Genomic DNA, 26,222 nt, shown 5'->3' with positions numbered 1-26,222 from the left:
AAAAAATCTACTACTTTAACACTTTTCTATGAAGCAGACGTTTAGACACATAGATCTATATATATAAAAGCGAAAAGATACTCACGTTCAAAACGTATTAATCAAGGTTTTGACGAAACTACTGAAGCTACAATCATGAAATTTGAAATATAGCTTCATTTTATAATGTAGATGCGCACTAAGAACGGATTTTTTGATATTCCACCGTTAAGGGGGTTAAATGGGGGTTGAAAGTTAATATGAAAGTCCGTCAGTTTTAAAGCAAACTGGATGAAAATCGGTATTTAGATTTCTGATTTAAAGTAATAAAAATCTAATCTAAGGGTTTTCCAAAATCAACCCTAAAGGTGGTTAAATAAGGGTTGACAACTTATTTTAAATTTTACTATTTTGAAAGCCAGCACTATGAAAGTTAGCCATTGCTTTACTGTTTAGATATAATAGAACTTTAGTTCTACAATTTTTGGAAAATCAACCCCTATGTGGGTTAAATAAGGGTTGTAAGTTTGTATGAAAGTCCCCCAGTTGTGATGTAAACTGTACGAAAATCGGCATTTGGGTTTTCGATTAAAAATAATTAAATACCTATTTCGCCATTTTTGGAAAATCAACCCTTAAGTTGGTAAAATAAGGGTTGAAAGCTTATTTTAAAATTTGCCAATTTGAAAGCCAGCACTATGAAAGTTAGCCATTGCTTCACTGGTTAGATATTATAGAACTTTAGTTCTACCATTTTTGGAAAATCAACCCCTATGTGGGTTAAATAAGGGTTGTAAGTTTGTATGAAAGTCCCCCAGTTGTGATGTAAACTGTATGAAAATCGGCATTTGGGTTTTTAATAGAAAATAATTAAACACCTATTTCACCATTTTTGGAAAATCAACCCTTATGTTGGTAAAATAAGGGTTGACAGCTTATTTTAAAATTTGCCATTTTGAAAGCCAGCACTATGAAAGTTAGCCATTGCTTTACTGGTTAGATATAATAGAACTTTAGTTCTACCGTTTTTGGAAAATCAACCCCTATGTGGGTTAAATAAGGGTTGTAAGTTTGTATGAAAGTCCCCCAGTGTTGATGTAAACTGTATGAAAATCGGTATTTGGGTTTTCGATACAAAATAATTAGTCACCTATTTCACCATTTTTGGAAAATCAACCCTTAAGTTGGTAAAATAAGGGTTGACAGCTTATTTTAAAATTTGCCAATTTGAAAGCCAGCACTATGAAAGTTAGCCATTACTTTACTGGTTAGATATAATAGAACTTTAGTTCTACCGTTTTAAGAAAATCAACCCCTATGTGGGTTAAATAAGGGTTGTAAGTTTGTATGAAATTCCCCCAGTGTTGATGTAAACTGTATGAAAATCGGTATTTGGGTTTTCAATAGAAAATAATTAATCACCTATTTCACCATTTTCGGAAAATCAACCCTTAAGTTGGTAAAATAAGGGTTGACAGCTTATTTTAAAATTAGCCAATTTGAAAGCCAGCACTATGAAAGTTAGCCATTGCCTCACTGGTTAGATATAGTGGAACTTTAATTCTACCGTCTTTGAAAAAAACAACCCTAATGTGGGTTAAATAAGGGTTGTAAGTTTGTATGAAAGTCCTCCAGTTTTGATGTTACTTGAATAAAAATCGGTATTTTGAATTTCGATAGAAAATAATTAAACACCTATTTCACAAATTTTGGAAAATCAACCCTTAAGTTGGTAAAATAGGGGTTGACAGCTTATTTTAAAATTTGCCAGTATGAAAGCCATCACTATGAAAGTTAGCCATTGCCTTGCCGGTTAGATATAGTAGAAATTTAATTCTACCGCTTTTTGGAAAATCATCCCTTAAGGTCGTTAAATGGGGGTTGGAATTTTATTTCAAACTCCGTTAATTCGGAAGCAAGGACTATAAAAATTTGCATTTGGCTTTCCTGTTGGAAATAATAGAACTTTTTTAACACCATTTATGGAAAATCTACCCTCAAGAGGGTAAAATAGGGGTTGAAAGTTTGTTGGGAAGTCCACAAATTTTTAAACAAAGTCTATGAAAATTGGTATTCAGCTTTCTGATTGAAAATAATAGAACACATATTTTACAGTTTTTGGAAAATAAACCCTTAAGTTCGATTAATAGGGAATAGAACTTTATTTTAAAATCTGTTAATTTGGAAGCAAGGATTGTAAAAATAGCATTTAGCTTCAAAATAATAGATATTTAGCGTTAAAAAAATCGAATTCTGGTTCAAAATAATAGAGCTTCTTTAACACCGTTTATGGAAAATCTACCCTTAAGAAGGTAAAATAGGGGTGGAAACTTCGTTTAGAAGTCCGCAGCTTTTTAAGAAAAGTCTATGAAAATTGTTATTTAGCTTTCTGATTCAAAATAATAGGACACCTATTTCACAGTTTTTGGAAAATCAGCCCTTAAGGTTGTTTAATAGGGGATGGAACTTTATTTTATAATCCGTTAATTTGGAAACAACCACTATGAAAAAATAGCATTGGACTCAATGAAGCATCTGAGACACTGTTTTTTTAGATCAACCCTTAGACGGCTATAAAAGGGTGTATGCATTATGCCTTTCTGTTTACACATCTGTTTCAGCATTTTTAGCAACTCAACAATCAACCCCATTAGGGTACTATAAGTAAAGAAAGTTTCTTCAAAAACCGTTATTGACGTGACTTCCTTTGGCGTGTCTGGAAAAAGAACATAGTGCAGAGAAGTTTAGTGTACGGCGAAATTCCACGGGCCGTCGTAACATATATTTTTAACATGGGAATGTATTGCGCGTACTGAAGTGCAGAACAGCGGTTTTCTAGGGTTCCGTACCTAAAGGATAAAAACGGAACCCTATTACTAAGACTTCGCTGTCTGTCCGTCTGTCCGTGTGTCACAGGGCTCCATCTCTGGAACTGTAATAGATAGACATTTGAAATTCTTACAGCGGATGCATAACTGTGGCCGCTATAACAACAAATATTAAAAAAAAAGTTGAAAACAAAAAGGGGTTTCCATACAACACAAACATATATTCGATATTTTTCCAACTATCTTTTGAACCGTTAAAGGTAAATAGTTCAAATTTTCACAATGTGTTTACTTTAATAGCTGCTGCAATATTAAATACTAAAAATTTAAATTAAAAAAAAAATGAAAATTTTAGTTGTACGGAACCCTCCAGGTGCGGGTTTGACTTGCACTTGGCCAATTATTAGTAACGCGCAGACCCGCGGGCCACAAGGGAAAGTCGCGGGCCACACACCACCCGTGGGTGTCGGGTTGCCGACCGCAGGTGTTGAATATTAGCTTTCAGAAATTTGCTGATAAAGTTGATGCATATGTACATAGGAATGTTTTTGAAATTCTACTAAGGAGGTAAAAGAAGTGTTATATGTATATATACGGGAATCTGTTAGGTTCGAAGTTAGAAACGTGAAATTTCAGATAACGTCTATTCAGACAAATACACGACAAAGTGGACGGGTGCAAATTTCGTATATAATAATGCGTAAGTTTATTCAAATTGGCCTACATTTTGGTATACTGATTAGGTACATCGCAACTACTTTGGACACACTGCTTGCCAACATTTTATCCTGCCTTGGGGTATGGTTGTGGTTATGGGTGGATTAGTGATGGTGATGTGGTATACACATAGACCTTGGATTAAAATTTTGGGCTAGAACAGGGCTACAGTATCCCCTGCCCGTCGTACGAGACTAAAGGGGGACTTCTGGAGTTGCGGGCGGCAAGAATGGGAGCTCTAACCGCCCAGCCAGAGACCCTGGAAAGAACCACTGCATATAAGGCCCCATATAACATGGACGGTTCCTATGGAATAGTGTAAATAATTTAATAATTATTGTATCCTACATGAATCTTATATTTTAAATAAAGGTTCATTACAGACCACTAATTAGAGTTTTTGTGTATGTTTCTGAAGAAAACTTGACCAATTTAGGTACACAGTGACGAAAAAAAAGCTTTTAGTAATTAAATATTAATGCTACTTTATCGTTAAAATTGTTAAAGGTACAAATTTACGATTGCAGTTATTTGTATATCATATCAGTTTTTTTACGCGGGCGAAGCCGCGGGTTCTGCTAGTAACGTATAGTTTAAAAGTGTTACTTACCCAAAATAAGTTTACTAACCAATTATTTAATCAAAATGAAAACTTACGAAAAATATTTTCCTGCGACACGAAACACACAATCATCCGCCATCTGCTTAAATATCAAATTGGACAAGAGTACCAAGTTTAGAAAGTTATAACGTATCATAGACAACCAATATTGCCACACTAAAAACATATTGTGTTCACAGAAGCTCTGTAAATCCAGTGTACCAAGTCTCCCGTAAGGATCAAGTGTCCTCAGTGTGTTCCCCTACTTATCCGATGCACTCCAGCTTAATGATCAGGGATAGCATCTTTGGCCGACTTTAGATAGGACGCTAATCTTGTCTCGTGTTCATGGCAGCTGTGAATACGTAGCAGTTACCATTTACTCAGGATGCATGAGATTGCATGGTACTCTGCCAGTTCTAAATTTTAATAAAAATTGAAATAGCAAACTGGGACCAACTTGATAAGCCTCGTAAGAGTATTTCTCTTGCTAAAGCCTTCAAACTAGAATACAGCAGCGCTTAACATTGCTGTTATTAGGCAGAAATAGGTGTGCCGGAGACGAACCACAAAGGGTTCTACTTCAGTTTTCATTAATTAACGAATACAAAATATTGCATAGCATTTATTTACCGAGCGAGGAACCTTTATAAGGTAGCCAGTACGGAGGGAGCAATTATGGCTTATTCATAAATGTGGGATATACTAGGTACCTACACTTAACTTTAATTCACCAAGTGTGTTAACCTCATAAGCGAATGGATGAATGAAGGAAAACCGGGAATGAATGGAACGTGTCAATGTACGGTGGAGTACGGTACCCCTGTTGGCCGCGTGCCAAGTGGGTGCAACAAGTGACCTTCGGTGTTACGTCGAAGTTTGACAGCCTCTGGTTACTTTGTTGTTTGTTTCAGGAATCTACTTTTAGTGGTGTATTTTTAAACGGCGTCTGATTCATCTTTGGTATATTTTTGGGGTATTTTTAGTGTTTTCCTTAGTGTGTATTGTTGTTGTATTGGTACATTAATATGTCCATCTCTATATGTAATCTGTCTTGGAGCAGAATTGCGGAGTTTGCTCCAGCCCATTATAGTGGTCCTTCAACAGTGGCACATAAAGAGGGCTGCAGCTAATATATGTACAAAAAAATCTACATTGAGTTTAACATATCGCATATAAATTCTAAAAATATATTTATATTAAAAACTTTCCTGCCTTCATTTGACAATTTCGTTTTAATCAATTCAGTCTTTCAGACGGCCTTGCCTAAACAGATTAAGTCATATAAAACTTAAAAAGAAATACATACAGTCGATCAGAACCTATCCTTGCCTCCTCCTATTTTGAAGTTCTTAAAAAGTTAACGTCTTTTTCCTGTCTTTTTGGCACAAATTGACAGTATCTTAAAGAGGAATCAGAAAACGACTTTGGAATAACAGACTGGTGTTTAATATCTTTATATGTATAGCCAGTTGTCCCCAACTGGCTGGAACGAAGCCAAAACGGCAACAAGTAGTGACCTTCGATTCCATAGACCCAGTTTACAACCTCTGGTTATTTGTGGAACTTTTACTATGAAGTTCTCTATGATCTAAGTCAAGGTTGCTTGAACTTTGCATATTCAATCAATAAAAGTTCTGAAAGTACAATTTCGTATTAATCCTAATCTGTAATCAGTTCTGCTATACTCTTCAGAACTACTTGAAATCGGCATTGGAAAAGTAGGTTATAGATGGGAAAGTTTTCGTGGTTCCAATTTTTGCTCTATAACAGCTGTTAAAATCTGATGTTATGTACATTTGAGAAATCCGTAGTACCTACTAACATAAACCGTTCTAATCTAGTCCTCAGGAGTCACAACACATCTTACTCAGATAAAACTTTTGCTCAATCTTAAGCCATTTGAAGACATCAGCGGCATTTGAAGCGGCAGTGTCATCACGTAGAACATGATTGTTGGATGTTTCCTCTCGTAAAAAGCATTCTGCTTGAATACTCCAACCATCGAGGCTGTCAAAAAAATACTAGATTATCAGCTGGCAAGTAAGCCGTTTACCGGAAATTCTAAGCCTGTTGAAGGTCAATAGCAAGGTTTAACAATTAAGTAAAGTAACAGCCGGGACCGACCGCTTAGCATGAAGTCTATTACCGTAACTAGGATTTCTTGTGGAGCTTCCCGCTGAGGATAATCTACTCGTAGTAGACTGCTGCGGAAAAAATGGTAAATCCTGATGTTTTTAAACAAAGTTTCGGTTAGCAGACATTCCAGCCAATATCTCAGCAAAGTTACTAACGCCCAAGGAACTGTAAGGTTGTGTACAACACTTTGGACACGTGGTGTCTGTCATCACCGTTTCATTTCTGTCTTTTTCCTATTCACGGGTTCCTTCTCTCATATTGAAAAGGCTTAGATCATAGTCTACCGCGCTGTCCAAGTGGATGGCGTTCACACACCTTCGAGACCTTGTTTTATGGAAATTCCTCACATTGTTGCATTACTCTAAAGCAAGTAGCAATGATTTTTTTATACGCACATGATTGCGAAAAATTAGACCCGAGATTTGTACCTGGGACCCTTGCATGTATTTTGATTGCAGATAACAATGGCTAAATTAAGTAGGTACCTTTATCAGAACAATTTCATGTAAAACATGTAATTATTCCTATCGGTCTTGCATCAGAACAAACGTGTTTAGAATACATCTTGATATATCTTTTATATTACGCCGACAGTACAAATGTAACACTAGTGGGCAGTAGATAAACGCCTAGATAAGTAATAGTCCAAACTTCTAAACTTAAAATTAAAACATACTTCAAATATTTAAATATAACTAGTAAACTGTCTAGGTAACGATCGCCCGTTGGAACAGAACAGAACCGGAAAGTTAGGGCAAACGCTTAGGCCTTTCCTGTCACGCGTGTTTACGCCTGCCTGCGCGTCTCACCTGTACGGAACTTGCAGGATGTATGCAAATGCATCGTTTCATACACACACACAGAGTCGCGAAAAGACTGCAGCGAGTTAATCATGTGTGCGTTGAGACGCGCGTGCGGTAAACACGCGTGACAAAAAATGTGCACTAAGGAAATGGATATTTTAACTAGTAGGTAATGGATATTTCCATGAACTTGAGAACGAATGCTATTGTACTATTTTGAGTAAATCACGTGATTCGTATTTTATTCCGCGCTCACATTGCGTAACGAAACCTTTCCTCTTTTAAATATAAGGTGAAGATAAGCTCTGAATGCGGATTTCTTGGCTCCTTACTATTTGATCCACATTCTGATAACATTACACTGTCTCAGGACGGCGCGTTGGGACAACCTTATATACAACGACATAGGTTCGAAATTGAGTGTATCGTAACGTCATCATGAGATTAAGTAAACAAATTCTTGCTGAAGTCTTTTCACGTCCGATTGTGGTAGTGTTGTGGCGTAATGCCAATTATTCGAAGCAATAAATAATGAGCTTTATTACGATGATATAGGGAAGAGTTCGGTCGAGACTGGAAATTGAATTTGTAATGATTACAAATGGCCAAATTGAAGTTTGTTAATATGTTACAACCTCAGAGTAATTATCATAGTGTGTTCATGACGCCGACACCGTTTGTATGAATCTATGTGTGCTAATAGAGTATATTCATGACGTTGACACCTTAGTACGACATGCTTATCCGAGGCGTTCCGACTTAGTCCTCAGGAGTACCAACGCTTCTGTGGCCGACCTCTGGTATGATTTTAATCATGGTGTAAAAATCTTACGTAATCTGGTGTCGCTCCTACGGCATCTCATATGTTTTGAAGGTTTCCCCTTCATTAATAAAAAAAGGACTCTGATATTAATAACTGATTTTGACAACTTCATATAGACTCCACTTCTTGCTATTTTACTTATATTACAAATACTTTAGTATATCTGTGGCACAAAGCACGTTTACACAGTAGATTTATTTTATGTTTATACAAGATTTCGAGACTCATTCACTATTAGGAGAATTCGCCTCCGCACTTATCCCTCTTATCATGGACTCCCTATAAAAACGGGATCAATTTTCATGCAATCAGTGTCATGTGTCTCGCTCTAACACACTCAATCTGTATATCGCTGTCTCCCTCACGCAACAGGTGGCCCTATTCCAGTGACCCGGTTAGCGTGTCAAGGGCGGCTCCAGCAACAAGTGCCACCCTGAGGAGTCCATCCCTGTCATGTAGTACTAAGTAGAGAGGGATGGAAAATGTTTATAGCCAAAAGCAATTAGTAGCGGTCGTTTGAATGAGCTCTATAATGTCATTTTGTTTAATTTATTACCCTTAAAGGGTTTGTAATTACTGTTTTGTTGTTTGTGCTGTGAGATTTGTTTCGTTCAACAAGCGTGGCTTTTGATTTATGGTCAATTTTGTAAATATGAGCTGCCGGGTATTAATTAGGGCTTTGAACTTTATATTCTTCATTTGGATTGGTCTGTAATGGAATGGAGCTTGAGAATTTGTGGAAAGGCAAGATGATGTCTATGACACTTAGATTTCGATAATATAGAAATATCGCCATGTTTTCATGTAGAGGATAGATGATTAATTATTAATCCATCTACATAATTAAGCACCAGACGTTGTGAGGAATTGTAGCATTGGAGCAGTTGTGGCGCATGATCACGGTCTTTTCCAGCTTTTTGATCGCTGCAGCGATCTACTGCCTCATAGAAATTCATTGCAAGATAGCGTTCTGACTTAGTTTTCAGGTTTAATATTGTATTTGAAATTAGTTACAGGTGTTGGTCAGTTCTATAACAGCATAGAAGCATTTTAACGTAGTTATCAATAATGGCGTAAGTAAAGATAGAGTTGGTCACAAAGGCTAGTTACCTATGTTTGTATGGCATTAGGTATGTATTTATTCGCATATACTTCTATTGCATAAAAACCAATGTCTGAAATAGGTAATATAATCAATAAATAATCAACAGTTATAGACAGAGGTTACCGTAGGTCGTGGAAATCTATTATTTTGCAACGTTATTTTCGAAGAGTAATGCGATGTACTAATAGGGAAGCCCTCAGTGGCCCTACATTGTTAGCGAGTTTTACCGAGTTTGTTGTATGTAATGTTTTGTAAGTTGGTATTTCGTATTGGGAAGTCATGTAAATGGTGGGTTAAGGAAACCCGAAAAGTAATCAAGAAGCCAAAAACAGTTATTATTAAGGAAATCTTTCATGTTAATCAATGAAAACAACATTATTTAAAACATTGGGAAAACTATTAGAAAATGACGGATTTTTTGATAAATAATACGTTTGATAAATAAGTCTTTTGCCAGCATATAGAATCTTAGTAACTTTTCGGTGTTCCCAATATATTTCATCTACTGATAATGTTAACACTGATTGATTTTCAATCAGCTACTTAAACGCGTGAAAGAATGACATTTATTCAGATAGTTTTGTTGAAGAAATTTCTTATTATTCACCTGTACTAGGTACACTAGGAGCACTTAGTAAGGGTGTTTGAGAATGCATCTCCAGAAAGTACTAGAAAGGGACTTGAATTGTTGAGCAGGTAAGGTAAGCTATAATCAAAAACTATGAGTCCATTTGTTCGGGGAATTTGTACCTTTGTCGAGGATAAGTGGCGACTTGAAATTAAAGAAAGAGGAGATATCTCTTTTATAGTCATTTCTCTAGTAGTCACTCATATCTTGTCCATTGTTTTATAACTGCTGATATTATCATTTTGTTATCATGTTATATTTAACCTTTATTTAACAACAACAACATTCAAATATTTTCAGTAACAAGTTCTTCTATCTTTACTGTCTCATTACGAATAGATTTCCTTTCATATTAAGATTTGTAAGCTGTAACATACCACGATAATCAAGCGTTAGAAGAAATGCGTTTTAATTATTGAATAAAAATTTCTTATAATTCCTTATAGCGTAGGTAATTAGATTAGGCAGAGACGCGCAAGTTTAACTGCGTTTATTGTGGTCGCGGTGGATGACTTAGCAGTGCCAGAGCTAAGTACTGCCAGTAATCTGGCGCTTCTACTCCAATAATTTAGCCGCCTTACACGTGTGGATCGACTTGTCAGACCTCCATTGTCGGCGTTTCTCTAGCCTATCCAGCTCAAGACTCAATTTCGCAGACTGTTTCGCTGGTAATCTTCTAGTATTTGTAACTAATGTTCGTTATTAATAATCAATCTATCCAGTTTTTAACTACCAAAGATTGAAATCTGACAATGTCTAGTATGAAGTAATATTATTTGGTAAACAAAACAACGGATGGACTGAATATTAATGCCGGGCGTTACAGGTCTAGTTGATTATATCGCAGTGGTAAAAGGATTAAAATGTAGGCATTAAATATAAAAATATATACTTAGTACAGTACAGTACACTTTACATTATAAAATTAATTTATATCGGTATAAAATTACTTTATAGTTATGGAAGATGTAGTGTTCCATTCGTTATATAATTGATGAAGACATTATTAATGTTATACAAGAAATAAACAAGTTAAACCATCTGATTGCTTACTGTCGGTCAACTCTAATTAGAACAGTTCTACTTGAAAATATTACAAATTTATTCCAATTTCTGTGGGTTTATTTGGAATGATTCTTCTTAATTTGTCTTATCCTAAAGAAGATCGCAGTCCAAAACTATGGGAGAAATTAATAGAGGCACCGCGTTACACTTAAGACTTTGAGAAAACAAAAAATGCGGTCTAGCATTATTGGCATCGTTTTTCCTGCTATTTATTGCCACATTTTTGAGCGTGTACACTGATTCGATCCGCCTTTGTCGTATAAGTCAATTAAAAATCCAAACATTTTTGTTGCCGAAAGTTGCTCTCCGTGGAATTTTGATATATTGCAATCTTTAGCGATACACGCATTAATGTGACTTTGTCTCTTTTGATAAAAGGCGTATGGACTAGCAACGCGATAAAAAGGATCAAAACAGTCATTATGGAGTCCAAATTTTTAAACTCTTCTCTTCCAGTTGAGTCTAATTCAGTCTAATTCAGGTCCAATTATCCTAGCTCTAGCTAGTTGGCCCTAGCCCCTACTAGGGCCAACATTAAAAAAAGGTTATACTTATTTAATTTAGGTACTTATGTCATATTTATTATTTGAAGATGGTAGAACTCTTTGTGGTTTGATTGCGGTAGAAACACCCCCCAATTTATTTTTGCATTATAAAATTAGTGATAAGCGCAGCTGTGTTCCGGTTTGAAGGTCTAGAACCTTAAGGGACACTTATTTATAAGATTATTACAACATTGCCCGGATAGCAACACATATATGGCTCATCTCACGTAGGACTTTTTTTATCAGGGTACCGTAGGCGGTATTAACTCTTTACCATCAGGTGGACTGCGTGCTCGCTAGCTATTTTCATATAAAAAAAATCTGCGGTGTACTTTACGTTGGCTTTTATGGGATAGAAAACTTCAAAACTAAGCAAGCAAGGAGCCAATTGCTACATATTACACCGGCTAAGCCGAGTAATAATATTCCTGTCAAAGCAAACAGGACGCACTCCACCTGCCCGAGAAACCGGTCATTATAACGATTTATATGGAGGCTAGTTAGCAAACCTGTCTCGCGCGCCTAGCAGGCAGACGAGGTCACTGTGTCGGTTCCGAACAGCGAAAGTAGTGGATCTCGGCTTCGTTAGTGAAATTAAAAGTTGTTTCCAATGTTTGGATGGTCTAAGTGTAACGTAAGAATATATTTTTTTATATTTATATAGTCCGCGCCAAACTGCTAGTCTGCTCTGAATATAGAAACGAGAGGCGTCGAATAGAAAATTGTAGATATTAACGGGACGAAGACAGCGCGGGATCCCTCCCGGCACCCGTCCGCTGCCCCCTCTCGCCCACGGGTACATAGCTTCGTTAGTATGCCCTTACGTTGCTACGAAATATATGCTTGTAGTTGTGCGTAACTTCAGAGCGGACTAGCAGTTTGGTGCGGACTATACCTAACGATAAGGCAGACGGGCTACCTGGTAGAAAGCAGTCACCGTCGCATATGGACATTTGCAACACCAGAAGAGTCGCCAATGCATCGCCGGCTTTGAAGGAGAGCTCTTTTTGCACCCCTCTTGAAGAGCCCCATGTCATAGCGCTCAGAGAATACAGAAGCTCGTTCCACATTTTGCACGTACACTGATATTTCGAGAAGAAATTGCTTGTTACGAGTACTTGAGTAAACAACACAAGCTTGTATTTGAAACGGTAACAACTTAGGTACATCAAATTGACCTACGTGGTGTATTCATTCTACCGGTCTGACGTGTAAAGAGCACCGGGTTCGAACTCCGGCTAGAGAGATATTCAAACGACGAATTTAGATTTATGTTTTCTGACACCCAATAACGTTACTAAAACGTTAGTTATATTGATTGTATCAAAATTTATTTAACATCATCTTCACTTTTCTGGACCAGGTGAAGTAATAAGTAATGCCAAAAATAATTCTAAAGACGTTTATTTTTTAGCTGTTTGTCTTACTTTTGGGAAGACTTATGGAATTTTGTTTGAAATTGTCTTGAATTGATCTCACTGAAAATAAGCGTAAAATTATAAATACGTTTTACTTTTATAAATTATAATTGGTTATTTCTTTTATTACCGGTTTCGATTATCAATAGCCTGTAACGAACATTAACAATAGATGGCTCGACATTTTATACAAATTCAGTAATAAAATAAAATATTTTATACAAAATATTCGCTGGGATTCCGATAGCGCAATTAAATATGATACGAATAAATCATTTGTCACTTTTTGCAATATACGCCTAGCTCGTTGCGTGGTTCCGAATTGATAAAGCTTTTGTATAAAATAAAATTAATAAAATTTATTTACTTACTGCGGTTTCATTATGCAACGTAATTGTGGTTATGTTTCATATACAGAGCATTGACTAGTGTTTTGTTCTTTATCGATGTTTTTGAACCTAGTTATAATGCATAACTTATTTGCGGTTAATTCATTTTAGATAAGCGTGTTTACGACTTAAGCTTTTGCCGATAAATGGCTGAATCGCGAAGATGAATTAGCGGTTTATTTGATCGAAACAGTTCCTTAGTACTTAACAGAGTTGCGCACAAACTTACTTTTATATCGTACGTGGTATCTGTGTAATCTATGATAACGACTGACCGGACCGTTTGTTCGCAGGGCGCTGACAGTGTGACCGGGGTGAGCAGACCAGCATGTAGTGGATAGTCCGACAAAAAAGTTGTTTAAATCGAACACGATGGCCGACATCGACGACGCGATCATCGACGACGAGGTCGGTTACGACTACGACACGACCAAGATCCCCGAAATCGTGACGCCGGACGACATGAACGAGTCGGGGTATCAGGAGGGTTCTGAAAAGAGTTATGGGGACAGACGTGATTCGAAGGAGGGTTTCGGGGGCGAGGGGGACTCTGACAGTGGTGTTGACGGGGTGAGCAGTGGCTGCAGCACGGTGGACGACTGCCCCGTGGTGTCCATCAACGACGTGGTCGCGTACTACGACGACATCCGGCCGAGGAGGAGACACGTGCCTCAGCTGAACTTCTACAATGTGGATATCGAGAGGATGGCTTTGGACGCTGTTGTTCAGGTGAGTGTTTTGACATCATTATTGATTTTTCTACGTTATGCCGAGTTGAGCATTATTAGGTAGTACCTAAGTGTACCTAATAGGTACACCTAAATTATTTTAGGATATAGGCCGTTAAACTAAATATTTATTGTGTCGAAAAGTGTTAAAGTTAGGCAAATAGGTGTGGCGGTCCAGACGGTTTAATAAATACGTATCAAATAAATATGCTATTAATACGGCATCAATAAGGCACTACTAACCATAAGGCAAAATTATTTAATCAATTTATGCGGATTATTTATTCGGAAAAAAAATATCAATTAAAAGTTTTTGTTAATTTCTGCAGGAATATAAATAATTTGGTAAAATATTTTTCCATTACTTTTTAATCAACAATTAAGTACATTAAAATTACATACATTTATCCTAATGAGATGAAATAAATTTCCTGCGTTTTATTAAAAAAAACAGGAAAATTAACTACTTTTTTACGAAATTTTATTCTATATTACGAGTAATATTATTAATACGTTAAAGTACCTATATGGTTTCAAAAAATATTTACATGAAAACTAATAAGTATATTTTTACAAATAAATTTTGTATATGATATTCTCAAATATCACCAATTTAGATTATAGGCTTAATATTTGAGGCATATCTAACATTACATCACTTCATTTTACGATAAATTCGCAGAACATCTATGTACCTATATATCATGTGCTAATAGTTTGTGACTCTTTCACAATATTTAGAAAGGTTTTTGAAAGTAAAATCTGAATGTATCTTGAAGAGCACATAATAAAACATAATGCTATTTACCTCAAACTTGATTTCATAATATTTTACAAGCGTATAAAGGAGTAATACGATTTTATAACGTTAATTGAATTGCACAATAATTTTGGATAGTATATGTACTATGAAATAACAGTAATATATTGTATTATAATTAAGCAATATTATATAAGTAGTGATTGCATAATGGTTTGAAATTTGTCTAAGTTCAAGGTTCGAATCACACTCATTTGTGATTTTTCAACGTATTACAAGTTAATCGTCGATTTACGAGTAACTAAGTCATCATTGAGTTGCAGTCAAGAATCGAACCCACTATCCTACGCATTAACAAGATTTATACTTTATTTCCGATGCCTACTTACTGAAGGTATTATTATAACCTAACTTTCTTCTATAATATCTTTGTCAACAAATTTTAAGTCTTTTAAAAGTTGCAAAAAGATGATCTTTGTAAGTCATCTTGCTTTTTCCTCTTTGCTTTTTCGTAAAAGTTAAATGTTGCCAGTAAATTTCTGCAAAACTCTCAAGTTTTTATTTTAAGAAGAAAAGTATGTTATTCTTAAAAATAAACTTTTAACTTCGAATAAGTCGCAGTCGCAGCATTAATCCACGTGGTTAACAGTTACGTTTCTCACACGCAGTGTTCTGGGTTTGGTTCCTGGTTAGACATATATGTAAATATAGATTTCTTTGCTCGGTTTGTGTATTTGTGTCATCTTTGTTTGTTTATTGTAGCCAAAAAGATGTAGTATGGGGCTCTCTTTGACTGTAGAAATTATTGTTTTTTTTATTTGTCTGTGTCTGTGGCACGGACGATGAGGGAAACCTCCGTTGTATATCGGCATAGAAATTAGTACCTTATTTTAATGCGAGTTTCATCCAGTGGCAAATAACACTACTCGTCAATAGTAAACAAAAACAAAAAGGTAAACTACTGTTTTTCTTTTTCAAGCAAAAGAGAAAATGATAAACTGTTTTGTATCTGCCTATTAAATGTAGATTAGAGTATACAGTTACATTACCTGTTCCAGCCGCGTTTAGACACAATCTGTCGATACAACGAATCCAGTATTGTGGCGTGGAAAGTTATTAGAGCAGTTGTGCAACCGAGGACTTTGTTACTAAACCGTGCCTTTCTCTTTAGCAGGACTGCCTGTTTTGTGCATTAGAGATTGATTATTAATAAGAGGCATAAGTCCTCAGAAGTCGCAATGCATCTGTGATCGAACAGGTATCTAATTATATGGAGTTTGGTACAAATGTCTATTGGCCACATTGGTTATCACCAGGTGAACTGCACTCTGTTTTTTTTTATAATATGGGAGTAGCAAACGAGCATGCAGTCCACCTGATGGTAAGAGGCTACTGCCTCCCACGGACATCTGTAATCAACTCCAGATGGGATTAGATATCCTACCTGAGGTCGGCCATAGATGCGTTGCTACCGCTGAGGACTAAGCTGAAACGCCTCGGAAAAGTATGTCTCCCTTACCACACCTTTCAAACCAGAACACAGCAGCGCGTAACACTGCTGTTATAAGGCTGAAATAGGTGAGGCTGAACCACAAAGGGTTCTACCACCTTTATCATCTCATCTGCTACTTCTATCATAAGAAAGCTACGATTGTAACCGAACGCATTAATATGAAGCAAGTTGTAACAATTATCTAGCGAACATTCACATATTAGGTAATGGCGGTCAGTTTACGTAACGGCATCAAGATTCCGACCTTTCCTCTTTCGTAACTGACGGGTATCCATCAAATTGATCAGCTTTCGGAAATGGCTTTTTGGTTATGGATGGGCGTTTGGTGAAAAGTGATGCCAATTAGTTCCGATTGCTAAATTCTTCGGGTGGGCCTCGTTGCAGTCTTTTTGTTGTTGATTTTGCGTGGGTATCGGTTTGTTATTTGGAAATATTTGACATTTTTATAATGTCACTTGTGGAGAAAAAGACACACTTATTACCTATTACCTAAAGAAAAAAAATGATGAACCTGCCGAGTTCTTAAATGATTCCTACAAAGATCTCAATCATACCATTTCTAGTAAACAGAAATAGTCAAATTTCGATATTTGACAGGCAAATATATGTAAGTGTCCCCGGAGGCTTGTTTAAATAATGATTTGATCTCTTTAATTTAAATAACAATATATATGTAAAGGAATAATAATAATTAATTTCTGATCCATATATGTAAGAAGGCAATAACTGGTGATGTTGGAAAAACCGGAAAAATCATTGTCTGTACTTGACTAATGGGACATTGTTACGGAAAACCGTCATGTTTAGTCATGTATTAGGATAATGGTTTATAGTGTTTCGTTTTTTTCCGATGTCTGTGTAACATTATAATATTTCGATTGTATTATTTAGGAAATTGATCAAACGGATCTTAATATAATTTCGGGTTTTCGCAAAGAATAAATACCAAGGAATTTTTAAAAGTTACACAAAATAATTTCAATTTGGTTCGCCAAATGCGCATTGTACTTCGCACACATTCTCAGACGTGTGTTTCAAGATGTTTCCTTCGCCATGTAAGCGAGTAATCATTAATTAATAATACGCACATAACTGTCATACATAAATCAGGGATATATGCCTGGGGTTTAATCCTCGGGTCCTGATTGAGAAGCTGATCTTCAACCTCTAGGCAATCATTGGCGCCTCTTATCATATGCATAGTTTTTACAAAATTTCTAGCGTTATATCTAGCGGTTATATCTCTGCCACTATTTCGGGAATCAAATGCCTGGCATGTACCTTTGAAATTCATAGTACTAAAAGAGGTTCTCAATGGTGTGTCAGTTCTACCAATTCGCATTTGAACCACGTGGTGGACTAGGGCAAAAACCCAAAATGTATCCCATTCGCAATGATGACCCGAACTGACTCCGTACACGTAACAACATAGCCCAAAGAAAACGAATCTCTCGAAGGTCAGCATACTAATACCTCCACCTAATTACCGGTGCGCGGTCAATGCCCGAACGACGTAAACACCAGGTAATCTTACACAAAACTGTGACATATATCCTGCTATTAAAGCATACATTTGCGTAGATCAAGTGCGCGTTACGTCAAGTGTTGTAACTAGGGTTGTCTAAAATCACATTTTGCTGGTTACTTGATTCTAAAAACCGTTAAATTATTGAAGTCGTAATTTTATGAAGCTGAGTTTGGACTTTTTATTAAAAAAATAAAGTGAATTAGCAATCATTTGGTCGTGTGCTCTCATTGCCACCAGAGAAATTTTTAGTTAAAATAACACGATTAAGTAAATATGTAAATAATTTACACAGTAGAGCCGTATGAAGCTAATCATATATCCAGAGCTTTTGAAAAGTTGTGCACTACAACCACACATTTCATCGTCCTGACAGCAATAAAACGCTGCAGTATTCTTCGTGTGTTGTCCGAGGAGCGTGGTAAGACAAACTTACACGATTCGATTGCACGAACGTCATTTCCGATTGCAGATAGTCCAATTTCAGATAGCACTCCAGCCCTATTTAGGGTTGATGAAAAATTCATAGACAACATTAACCTCTCCCATCAGCTGGGCATCAACTCTTGTAGTTACTATACCAACGTGTCAACCCTAGCTACAACTCACGTGCAGAAGCCCTACGTCGATTTATGTGCGTGTGGAATCGATATCTGCGTTGGCGGTTGTACGGTCCGCTCAAGGTCCGCGAGTCTTTCTAATCGATTTGCATGTATCTGGCGAATAAATGATGACGAATGATGTTTTTCATGGTGCTGTTGATTTTTGGGCATTTGGTTCAAAGGCATCTTTTAAGGTGTTAGGTAGGTTGGTAGGAATTAATAATGTACGAACGTAAATACCTACTGTCATTCATTGTAAATAGTAACAAAAAAAATATGTTCGTATTTTTATTAGCTCTAATTTGCTAAGTAGCGATATGACGAGTGATAATTATCTTTAACCAATAGATATTTGTTTTGATTTGTATATCATATTGCACTTCTTGCCACGATTTTTCTCCCTACATGCCCTAAAGTTTTGGCCTAAAGTTTTTTTTTTTAATCCTACGCTCCCTATCATAATCGAATGTATATTAACGTCTCTTTAAATCAAGCATTTCAATTTAAAATACAATAATATATAGTAGCATAATTATAATAAGTACATAAACGGACATAAAGGCGATATTGTTATATATACAAGGATCACATGATTATTACTATATACCTACTTACGTTAAACAAATATTATTCACTGATCCGTTTCGCACTTGACGCAATACGATGCACACAATTCGAAGGCTCGTGCTGTACAAATATAAATAGTCAAATTTGTATGCTAATCTGTCTCAGAAATATTTTTTGTTATGTATAAATAATGTGTACTACGATTTACGGTTTTGTGGTTAGTTCAAGCGCAAAAAACCGGAAAAAAGGAAATATATGTTTTTTTGGCGTGACTAGTTTGTATTTGAAGGTGGAAGAACCGTTTATGGTTTGACTCCAGCGGCACCACCGTCATATCTATTTCTACCTCATAACAACAGTTATCTGAGAGAGCTTAGTATTCAGGGGTAGCGTCGCATCTGTGGCCGACCTTAGATAGGAATATCTTAACCTATCTGGGGTTAATTACGGATGTCTATAGCCACATACCATCAGGTGGACTGCATGCTCGTCTGCTACGTCTATATTTTGTTATTCTATTATGTTATGCTTATGTTATTCTTTAGCGCAGCGTTTCCCAACCTTTTTCAGTCCACGGACCCTTAGGAAATCAAGCACATTTTTCACGGACCCCCTTAATAAAAACAAGAGCAAAATAAAAAACCCCGCCAAAACATATTTTGAAAGACCGATTTATGTATTTTGTTTTTGTTTTTTTTTTAGATTATTAATAGTGTTATACATCATTGGATGCATCTTTTTTATTTTTTTAAAATACCGTGTGCTTACATCACGTTTTTCTAATAAAACTGGTTTGCTGATTTTTCGTTTAGCTACTGTTTTGCATTTAATGAGCAATTTATGTATGGTCCGGAGATGACACCGCGGACCCCCAGGGGTCCGCGGACCACAGGTTGGGAAACGCGGCTTTAGCGCGTCCTACAAAAATGGCTTAATGGATTTAAACATATGAGGTGTCGTATCGTTGGATTCGTCTAAATTGTGGGAGTGACATAGTGACATATTTTTAAGAAGTCATGTTTATGTTTTATTATAATCCTTTAATTTATTACCAAAAGTAAAAGTTATTCAATATGTAACTTATCTCACTAACGATTGCATCCCAAAAGACGATCTTTGCAGATGTTTTTGGACTATACTTTGTAGAGGAGGAACGAAAGGTCAATAGTAAAGCAGAGTTATATAATGTCTATCAATTAATCTTAATCAACTATATAATAAATGAACGGTGCATTATGAATAAGGTTATATGCACAATTTATTACTAATATTAATTATTAGAACTACTTCTACTAATTTAAATGTATATTTGTTGATTAAAAACACATTTGATATGTAAGTAAATCCAAAAGAATCCAAAGTCAACTATTGTATAGGTGATCAAAATGTTCCTAGTTCGAATATTATCGGAATAGTTACATATTGAAATGTAGTGTTGTCCTTGTGGTATGTCTAGATAGGTCTGTCGTGTTGAAGTAGACGTAAGCTGGTTACGTCGCTAATACCTTGACACGCCTGACCTGAGTTAAGACGGCGAAATCTAGAAAAATGTGACAATCATCTAATATAAAAAAGTTGGGGAGTTCTAACTTAGGATTTTGTAGCCATGTTTGGGTAGATTGAGACTCTACTGAATTGAACTGACTTGTTTGAATTAGTGCCAAACGTACATACAGATAAACTTTGAAACATTGAAATAATGAAAACAAAGGCTTTATATAAATTCACGAAATCTAAAAAAAATGTTGTCATAGAATAAGCACTAAGTCTTTTCTTGTAGTCTAACTAGACTACTAGTAAAATTATGAGATACATAAGTCTAGCACACATTATGGCAAATTTATTCCACCTTGGAGGAGTAAGGAAACTTACGACTTTTTCCAATTGTAGACAATAGCCCGTTTACGGTTGCATTTCATTTCATAATTTCAGTTGATTTCTTAATTCTTATCATTTTTACCATTTTTTAAATGAATAGGTAAATCAGCGATGCCTTATAAGTTAAGAATGTAATGACACAATCGAATCATAAATCTCATGCAACATTTTCATTGAAAAGTAAAATTAATTGAAAGCATCTGATTCTAATAAACTTACGCAAGCAAATCCACGGCCAGTAACAAGTGTTGTAATGAAGATTGCAAGAGGAGAATGGATGTTGATAAAATCGCAATAGTTAATATTAGACGCGCACGTCAAAATTAACTTTCAAATTAAGATAATTATCCATCCTGTCTATTTGTGGCTCGTTAGGATTTTGAATTTATTTGCCGTAACTTTCAGGGTTGTTACTTGTATTAAAGTAATCAACAAATATGTTTTTCAAGGAATTGCTAACTTGTTGTTATTAATGGTTTAATGGTTTTGTTATTAAGTGGGTCAGTAATACCTTTTTACTATGATAGTATTTATATAGAGTAGTATGTATAATGAAATATTATTAGAGTAATCGTTTATTTATCCTAACTTACTGTTGTTTTTCTGACACTCATAGGTTTATGTCAGTTATCAAGTTATTATATCATTAAATTATTGAAATTATATATGTTATATATTCTGATTATTACACTTGTTTCTATTTTCTGATACACATATGGACGTATTTATTAAATTATTTACATTCAATAACTTAACAGAAGTCTCAAAAATTGGTTTCCAATTTTCCCATAAATTTGCAATTAGCAATTAGCAAATTGATCAATCTTATAATTCAATACCGATGTTTTTCCCGATCACATACATTTCCAAGTATATCCACATAACTCTGTAATTTGGATCTATTAGATTGAGCAGTCTTTCCTTTTCAAGAGTAATGTTTGTACCAATAAACTCCAATCTTCGAGTAGTTCTCAGAAATCCCTCAAGTGGGTAGCCTGGTCCTGGAAAGACCACTGAGGTTACTCCATACCAGTACGTGTCACTTTATTAATCGAATTATGGGTTTAGATATAAACTTCGTCATTCCATTATTGAATTGGGCATGTTTACTTTTCTGTTCCTGTAATGATTTATGAGAATCATGGATATCTATTCGAGGCGTATTTTGGATGTGTTTAGTAAGAAATATCTTTATTCTCAGAAAACCGAACAGATCTAAATATAATAAAGTGATATTTGCGGAGTAATGGGTGTTAAGTTTCATTATGTATTTAGGTATTCTACCGATAACTTAAAGATCAAAACTGCTATTCCTATATATCTCTGAGCATTCAAATCTTTCTGATCTGTTTGATTCTTCCATCATCAAAATATGCAAATACACTTTGTTAACTATCAGAAATAAACTGTAAACCTAGTACTATCAAAGGTATTTTAGTAATGCACGTCTTTTACATTGTTTCATCATTATTAACAACTGATCTACTCTACGACATGCAACTGATCCAAAATGCAATATCAAAATTTCGTCACTGGCTCAACGGTCAAGGCTGCGCAAAATAATAGAGCCACAAACAAGCGCATCACAAATCACTCGTTCGATGACAAAACCTTCAGCGTTTTAGGAACCCTTCAAGCCATTCCAGTTCTTCAGACCTTAGAAGACGTACGAAATCCCTGTGCTAAATTTATTTTAATAGCGATTGTCGCCGGTTTTACCACTTATTAAAATAATGAAGGGTAATAAAATAAACGTGTGGTGCGGGATGGTGTGAATCACGATTTTTGCATTATACTCTACGTTCGTGATCGCTGCTCGATGACGGGAGGTTACGGTGTGAGCGGCTTGTGACAGATTCCATGTGAAAGAGCGAATGGAGCGGTGAAGCGGCGCTCGCACGACCCTCTTGTCCTGTCAGTTGACGTGAAACGTACGTTTCGTGTTTAAATGTGAATATATTCGATAAATACTGTATTGCTAATGTGAGTTTACTAATAGTGATTGGTATTTGGCTGATTACTCGTGGTTTCTCTGCAGGATAATTTCGCTACCTATTTCTATACAATAGGATGAACTTGTTATATTTAGATTTCAAGGATGTAATAAGTCAGGTAAATGGAACGATATTCATCAGATATATCTATAGAAGCGTTTAAACGGGTGGCAACGACAACTTTACGTTAAATTGTATGTTTATTTTTTAGGATATAAAAATATTACAGTGTTACGTAGCTTCCTAGTTACGTAACAGTGTAATATTTTTACCGTAAAATAAAATAACGAAAGCGGCCTCAGGTGGTTTTATCCGAACAATGACTCTTTAGCCCTTTTAGCAGGATATAAGTTTCCGGTTTTTACAAGGGACTGTTTAAGTTTTAACTTATTCTATTTAAAGTGTTTTGTAAATATACTTAATATTTATATGTTTACAATACATGCATGCGCTGAACTTCGATTTTTTTATATATATAATTAAGTAAATAACTAAATAACGCTTGTTACATCTATAGTCCCCAGAATATAATTATTTGTCTTGGGACAAGACACAAAAACATCTATAAAAGCCTTTAGACCCATAAATGAAATACATGTAAATTCGTTTTCTGAACAAACAAACCCCTTTGAAAAAGAGGTTTTGTAAAAATTCTAACGGTTTTTTAAGTAGCGATTGTCATATCGGTCTAATCGATATTAGAAGCAGTTTTATTGAAAGTGAAACAATCCCATATAAATTTATTGCAGTCGATGTCGCTTCGCTCTTCACCGCTTCGCCAATCCTCTAGGGACGTTGCAATGGAACAACTTGACTTTGTTTTACGCAACTATATTTCATTAGTTATTGACATTTTGCAACGATGCGCGGGAAAGGGTTTTGTAACTACGGTGTTAAGGACTCCTCACATTACTCATATGTTGGTTAAATTTAAAAGCAATTTGTTTGGACAAGCGTAACTAATTATCAACAGTCAATTTATTCAAAGTTTTGCTTTGAAAACAAATAGTTAAAAAAGTTAAAAAACGCTTTTGTAGAAGACTAAACGTAAAAATTAAGATAAATTTCAATTAAGAATAGTGTAAATAAAAAAAATAGGATTTTATTGTAAAAAAATATGGGGTGCAAACCATGCATAATAATTGTGTAATGTTGTATTATAAACTAGCTCACTCGGCAAACTTTGTACCGCCTCAAAATCTATTTATCAAATATATTTTATAAAAAATATAGCCTATGTTACTCGTGGATAATATAGCTGAAATGGTGAAAGAATTTTTAAAATCGGTAGTTTTTGAGCCTATTCATTACAATCTAACAAACAAACAAAGTTTTCCTCTTTATAATATTTGTAGGTATAGATATTGGTAAGAGGACAGGCATTTTAATAATATCTCAGAAAACACCCAACGGTTTTTTTTAAATATACTTATATTTTTATTTTGAGCTTCTAAATGCGTATATGTTTAGTTTTTTTGACTCTTTATTGATAATATAATAATATATTGCATATGACGACCTTAAACACATTGTATGAATGTCGCTGTTAAAATTACTCACACAAAGACACACTTAAAATTATTTGTTTTACCGGAACCTTCAACTTGAATTAAGCTGTGAGCTCTCGACCTGGCCTCTACGAGCTGCTCAAGATTAGTTTCACGCTAATAGGATTGGATCTGATCTTATTCTTGAATTGGAACTCTTTTTTTTTACTTACATTATTTAAAGTTTTTTTTTATAATATAAGAGGAGCAGACAAGCATGCAGTCCACCAGAGTAAGTGGCCACTACTGCCCATGGACATGTGTAATCAACCTCAGATAGGATTAGATATTCCTACCTGAGGTCGGCCACAGATGCGCTGCTACCCCTGAGGACAAAGCTGGAATGCCTCGTAAAACTATGTCTCCCTTGTGGTATCCTTCACACCAGAACACAGCAGCGCTTACCACTGCTGTTATGAGGCAGAAATAGGTGTGACAGTAGTGCCGCCGAAGTCTAACCACGAAGGGTTCTATCACATTCTCAATTTTTTTTTTTTTTGGTTAGCCAAAATTACATCAATCATCACATCCATACACTAAATCGACTAAATCGTTCGTATTCCAAACGCATACGTATTTGTAAGTCAAAGTTAAGTTGCACTTTGTACATAATTCCTACGAAAGCGGCGGTTGTGTACTAGTATAATTAATTCCGTATGTCTCAATTTTTGAATAATCTAAGCACCTTTCGATTAAATTTGCCAAAGAGTTCGATTTGCTCAGTTATATTATAATACTAGAAATATCGGTACGGAATTAATGGCACTTGTACCGTTTTGCGGCAATAAATTGGAATGTTTTATTAAACGTTTGCAAAACTAATTAGTGGTTCAGTTTGAGAGCGGTATCGGCTGTCGACATCGAGTTAGGGCGGCGGCACACGGTATACTTTTGTGCTAGACACTTTTCGTCGCTACTTTTGTGCTCTCTACCTATATACTCTACCTTTTTAGAGCCTACAAATAATTTATTTATGTAGGTTATTATTTTGTATTGTAATGATGATCAATTGTTTTCTTATTCACATGTTTACGTAGAAAAATAGTGCTGGTTAGGTATGTTTAAATTTTTTAAAAGCCAAGTTTAATGTATGTATTGTAATAAAAGATTTTTATGACATTTCTCTTTTAAATATAATGTGATAAACTCATTATTAAGCGAGAGTAGCAACACTACTTTACCTTCTTTGTGTGTAAGAAGCAATTTAATTACATCTTTAGGGGAATAACATAGCTGTGATCGATCTCAGGCAAGGCTCCCGTCTAATTTGGACTTAAACCAAACCAGAAAACAAAACGGAGGCAAATAATCTCAAGAGCAAAAAAAATACTGCTTCCATTAAGTAAAAAGTATAACGTGTGCCAAACGCCTAACCCCCGACGTCGCAGTAACATTTAAAATGTCTACAAAGGTTCCCAGTCCAGTCAGGTAGTAGAATATCTAAGTATATTGCCTGTTTGTGCTGACGTGTCTAAATTGTCACTTATTGAAGTTTAGTATGTCCACACTGTAGGTTTGTTTTGTGTGGGTTTGGACTGGTTTTACTACTTTTAAGTTGTACCCAAAAGTAAAAACGGAATCCGTTACTAAGCCTCCACTGTCTGTCCGTCCGTCACAGGGCTCTATCTCTGGAACCGTAATAGATACTAAAAATAAAAAAATCTTCAAAATACGGCCACTGGTCAATTATTTTAAAATTCAGCAACAGAGTTTGTCTTGATTAGTCTGCGTAGACTTTGGAAACGCCTATTTTCACCTTAGACTTAGTTTTGTGTGGGTCGTGGAGACATAGATACTTATTCGAGGCGTTTCAACTAAGTCCTCAGGGGTAGTAACGCATCGGCCAACCTCTGGTGCGAATGTAATCTTATGTGGGGTTATAGATATCCATAGATGTCCACTTACCATCAGGTGGACTGCATGCTCCAGCTACATCAGTATAATAATATAATTGATTTGTTGGAAGGTCTATTAAAATAATGGATTATTCTCTAAGATATTCCTATTGCCATTTCATACTTCAATGGATTATATCAATTAGTCAGCTACAGATATCGTTTAAGGCATT

At 35.6% G+C, this 26,222-nt stretch overlaps 1 protein-coding gene across 2 annotated transcripts in view; it reads left to right on the top strand.

The window, feature by feature from the left end:
- LOC140749970 (terminal nucleotidyltransferase 5C) overlaps positions 1–26,222 on the top strand; it is a 289,265-nt gene that overhangs the window by 46,240 nt on the left and 216,803 nt on the right. The window contains exons 1-2 of one of the 2 annotated variants that reach the window (XM_073083241.1): positions 11,740–11,867; positions 13,334–13,769. In XM_073083241.1, coding sequence (XP_072939342.1) covers positions 13,413–13,769 — 357 coding nt within the window. In that variant the 5' untranslated portion in view covers positions 11,740–11,867; positions 13,334–13,412. Of the gene's footprint in view, positions 1–11,739; positions 11,868–13,333; positions 13,770–26,222 lie in introns of those variants that run through there. The other variant, XM_073083240.1, reaches the window with a different exon arrangement.

The sequence above is a fragment of the Epargyreus clarus genome, unplaced genomic scaffold (genome assembly GCF_041222505.1).
Source record: "Epargyreus clarus isolate Ecla_fem2 unplaced genomic scaffold, WU_Ecla_fem_2.2 ptg000019l, whole genome shotgun sequence".
Classification (NCBI taxonomy): domain Eukaryota; kingdom Metazoa; phylum Arthropoda; class Insecta; order Lepidoptera; family Hesperiidae; genus Epargyreus; species Epargyreus clarus.
The sequence above is the reverse complement of the archived record's forward strand: the minus strand, read 5'-3'. Positions and strand labels throughout refer to the sequence as shown.